The sequence below is a fragment of the Manihot esculenta genome, chromosome 7 (genome assembly GCF_001659605.2).
Source record: "Manihot esculenta cultivar AM560-2 chromosome 7, M.esculenta_v8, whole genome shotgun sequence".
NCBI lineage: Eukaryota > Viridiplantae > Streptophyta > Magnoliopsida > Malpighiales > Euphorbiaceae > Manihot > Manihot esculenta.
The window spans coordinates 29,416,288-29,421,042 of NC_035167.2; the positions used below are offsets into that span (position 1 = coordinate 29,416,288).

Sequence of the window (4,755 nt, forward strand, 5' to 3'; positions counted from 1 at the left end):
TATTACATTAAAAACAGGCCCAAGGCCTTAATACAAATAATGGTCTCATCAGAATTTAAGGTCCAAATACATTTTTTAAAAAAAAAAAAAAAAAAATTGAAGCCCATTCCAGAAACTCTAGGTCCAAATAATAATAATAATATTATTATTATTAAAATTGTTATTCCATATGAAAAATTAATAATAAAAAATAAAATTTTGTTGACGTGGCGAGTTTGGGTGAGATCCATGATAAGGATTTGAGGATGTCCGCATGTAACCCAATCCTGCACCTTGACGAAAAGCGTTGTGATCCCAGTCTCCTACCAGACCACTCTAAAATCTTCTTCTTTGTTCGAGATTTTCGATGGCCAAATTCCAATACTACCCTCACAGCTTCCATTGAAATTCAAATTCCCTCAAACTTTACATAAATAATCATCCAATTTCTCCCTGCAATCCTTCAATTTTGCGTTCTATAGGATTTTGATAGGCTCGCCCATGGGTGAATGCAAAATGGACGACATGTCTCTCCCATCTCTGTTCGAGGAAGCCCGGAAGATCCATTTAATGGCGACGGAATTCGCTGCTGATCAGGTACGCTCCCTCCCAAGTTTAATTTATGGTGTTCGGCCTTTTTTGGGTTTTCTTGTTGACAGATCCTGTGTTTTGGGTTTGATAGGAGATGGTGAAAAAGGGATGTAAGGCACTGGAGAGATGTGAGGAAATGATCTGTAAACTTGGGTTGTTCTCAGCCAATGAGACCAAGGATGATATCAGCACTACTAATCTTAAATACATTCTGGTAATTTTGTTTCTGGGTTTTCTTGTTCTTCTGTTGTTTTATAGAAATCTTCAGTTTTTTTTCTGGATTTTATGGGTATATTTCATTTATTGAACATGTTATATAATTGATTTTGTGTTGACAGATATGGATCATTTGTTGTAGGTTCCATACTATCTTGGTGAGCGGACTGAAAAAATAGCACAGGATGATAGGATGCAAATTCTTAAGGCTTCCCAGGCAAAGTTAAAGGTGAATGTTGTTCCTTAAGTATATAATCCAATGTTGTTGTTCTCTTCTTTTCATTTAATTAAGTAGTGGATTGAGGGAGTGGGGCTTGAACCTGTGATTTATATGCTTTTAGCCGCTGTAGTAAGACAGGCTAGGCAATCCAGTGTTGTTCTTGAACTTAAGTATATAGTTCCAAGTTCCAACCTTAATGTCGATGTAGCACTGGCATTTAGGCTTATTTGTTGGGCTTTCATGGTTTTGGTTGATTTCCTCTCTTGATTGATCTAAAAATGTTGTTATTATATTGATCAGCATTAATGAAAGAGCAATATGTTTTAGGAATTCCTTTCTTTTTGTGAGACATTGGAACTTGTACCGGAGGAGGAATTACATACATCTTCTCAAGGGGGTTCAAATTCTTTTGCAGAAAGAAGAGCCCAAAAGGTATAGCCTTAACTCCCTTTGTATGTGGGTTAATGTGGCACTATAAGCTTGTTCAATTTCTGTTATAGCTGATAATATGCTTCTGTATAGATTGCCCGATTCAATCGCCAAAAAGCTGCTCAAGCAAAGCTGCTGGAAATAAAGGAGCGAAAAGAACGACGTGGCCGTTCAACTAGGGCAACTGCCTTATCAACTCCAGTTGAGGCTGGAGAAGAAGATGTATTGGATGATGATGGAGAAGAAGAGCGGGAGGTTTGTGTAGTAACTTGTAGAACTTAAATATTGTGATGACTATGATAAGAAGATAGTTTGAGAAGTATTGAAAACTATTTATGGTATTGTAACTTGTAGAACTTAAATATTGTGATGACTATGATAAGAAGATAGTTTGAGGAGTATTGAAAACTATTTATGGTATTTTACATTTGTACTTTTCGTTTTTTTTTTTACATGACTTTATTTTCTAAAGACTACGTTGTTGAAGCTATCTCAATCATTAGACAGAAAGAAGATGATGTTGTCAGCAAACTGAAATTTAAGCAGAGTAATTTTTTCTCATTGCCTGTTCTACACATGCAAAAAGAACTTAAAAGAACAATCGTCTTCCTTCAATTCTCGTTTCACAATGCCAATCATTTTGATTGTGCCTACATTGAGATGGTTTAGCATAATAATTTTTTGACTTCAGCAGAATTTAGTATGGTTTCTCTTTGTTTGAAAAAACCTATTCTATTAACTAAAATTCCATAAGCTAGGTGATTAATATTTGACTGGAGCTTTGGAGTATGATATGTGCACTTCCTCATAAGTAGATGTATAATTTGCAACTTTAATTTTTCCTTGAAACTTTGTGCCCTGCTGAAATCACAGTGCTTTTTTTTACAGGCTTGGCTTGCTATGATCTCTTTGGCCATATGTAAGGTTAGTCATGCATTTTCCTTGTAATTTGGTCTATACAATTCTCCTAAACCTATTGATATTGTATCCATTGTAAAACTACCTTTTTTCCATGTGAGCCCACGACAGGCAATCGATCTGCTTGACATGTTAAAGAAGGAGGAAGAAATCCTTTCTGTTATAAAGGAAAGACAACTCAAGGTATTTCTGCACTTAATGGATCATTGTATCTATATAGTTATCTCTATCCTGTGAGTTGTCATTGTTTGAAGTATGTTTTGATGAAACAAATTCATTGGCAATGCCCAAACTCAGTAAAGGAAAGACAACTAAATGGGTATTTCTGCACATAATGGCTTATGGATCTGTTCATTTCTCTCTTTCCTTTCGGTTGTGATTATTTGAAGTATGTTTTGATGAAACAGAGCCATCAGCAATGGCCAAACTGCTCCTTGGTACTGAATTTTGATGTATCATCTAAGCACTACGAAAAGATATTGATCATTTTGCTGTAGAGATTTATGCAAAAGATTTAAATGTGCTTTAAATTTGAACCTCATGTGATTATAAATCATCTTCAGGTTGTCATTATTCTATAAATTTTTGCACCTGCAGCTTACTTTGTTCTCTCATTCTGTGATATCTGGTATTAAGGTTTTTCTAATGCCAAGCCAAAAGTAGAATTCCTTGAAATATCACATTATATCTGCAGTTGCTATTATGGTTCAGCATTATTGCAGGATTACAATTAGTTTTCATCCCTACTTGATTCATCTGCTCCATGTAATCAGTTTATCATGGCAACATGTAGCTTACTATTCTCATTTGGTCTACGTTTCAGGAAGGGGACAAGGAATTTTCGCAATCTATTCTTGATGAGCGAACAAAGAAAGCAGAAGCTTGGCACCGTGAAGCTGCTGCTCGAGCGCAATACACCAAGCCAGCACCACCTATCACCTGTGCTACTTTTGCTCAAGATGTTCTAGAAGGGAGAGCAAACGTTTCGCAGGCACATGATCACAAGCACCAGCCAATGATATTTGGACCGGCAAGTCTTGTAGGTGGAAGTCTAACAAGTGAAAGGGAAAGGATGGCAGCACAAGTATTCCAACCTAGCCACAGGTATGTCCCGTCTCTTATTTATCAATTTTTAATATGCAGAGAAGAGATGTTAACCACTAACTGGTTACTTGAGTTATGCTATAATAAAGATTGGATATATTTCCTTCCTAATAACCAGTCATATAAGTTGCTATATACATTTCTCTCCTTTTCGTCCTCCGATTCAAAATTAGCTAGTTCCCCTGTTTTCATTCAGCAAAGAGATTTTCAATGTCTTGTTCCTCTTCAACATGATCTCTTTTACATTAATAGACTTGTTAATCTTGATTTGCTATGTTGAATGTCCTCGGAAAGGTTGCCAACCATGAGTATAGAAGAAGCTGGGTTGAGGGAGATGGAGATCATGAATAAATGGCAAGAGAGAAATGCTAAACTCATGGCAGAAGCCAACTCTGCATGGTACAAGGACGGTCCAAAGGTAAAATCTGGTGAAGAAGAAGATGATGAAGATGATGATGCAGCTGTGCAGAAGGCAAGGGCATGGGATGACTGGAAAGATGATAATCCTCGGGGTGCTGGTAATAAGAAGCTCACCCCCTGCGGTTAAAGGTGGCGTCTTTGGGACATCGTTAAAGATTTTGCAGACATTCATTTAAATCCTAGCTTCTGATATGTTTGTTCAACAAAATTTTGGTTCAATGTCTGTTTATTCCAGTGTTGCCTTAATCCTTGAAACAGTCAGGGCCCTGATTCTGTGTGTACGTTCTGACTTGTGTGGGAAATATCAGCTGGCAGATCAACAGAGTTAACTGGATCTTATGGGTAATATCCCGTGTGTAGTATAATGTGTGAGGACACATTTCTGTATATTTTGTTTCTTTACTTCAAACAAATTTGGTTGTTTTTTACTTGATTATTAGAGCAAATCTATTATTTAATTTTAATTTAAAAAATAAAATATATTAGCAAATTTTAATTTTCTTATTTATTCAAAATATCAGAAATGTAAAAAATATTTTTTTTTTTTTAAAAATATATTTTTTTTAAAAAAATATATATTTTTTTACTATTGATTTTATTCTCGAAATACTGTTTATCCCTTTTGCAATAAAATAATTTAAATAATTTTTTGATTATCTATCCTGCATTCTTCCTTGAAGGTATGACTGAATAATTATTATTGTTGAATATTTTTTTATTAATTTCTAGAACTCTTTTTATTATAGTACTAATTTTTCTTGTTGTAAAAATAATTTGTTGAAGCTAATATCTATTTGTTGGGTGAGATGAACTTCCACTATTATGATGGATTTTATTACTGATTTTGGCTTAAGTTGAGCTGTGATTTTGTTTTCAGG

The 4,755-nt window shown here is 35.0% G+C and overlaps 1 protein-coding gene across 1 annotated transcript; it reads left to right on the forward strand.

Annotated features, from left to right (window-relative positions):
• Positions 1–289: 289 nt before the first annotated feature.
• Positions 290–4,305, forward strand: LOC110619510 (PP2A regulatory subunit TAP46). The gene is made up of 9 exons (XM_021763012.2): positions 290–576; positions 662–784; positions 929–1,015; positions 1,334–1,438; positions 1,529–1,690; positions 2,324–2,359; positions 2,465–2,536; positions 3,177–3,457; positions 3,752–4,305. The coding sequence occupies exons 1-9, from the start codon at positions 481–483 to the stop codon at positions 4,002–4,004; spliced, it is 1,215 nt and encodes a 404-aa protein (XP_021618704.1). The 5' UTR covers positions 290–480; the 3' UTR covers positions 4,005–4,305.
• The last annotated feature ends 450 nt before the right edge of the window (positions 4,306–4,755 follow it).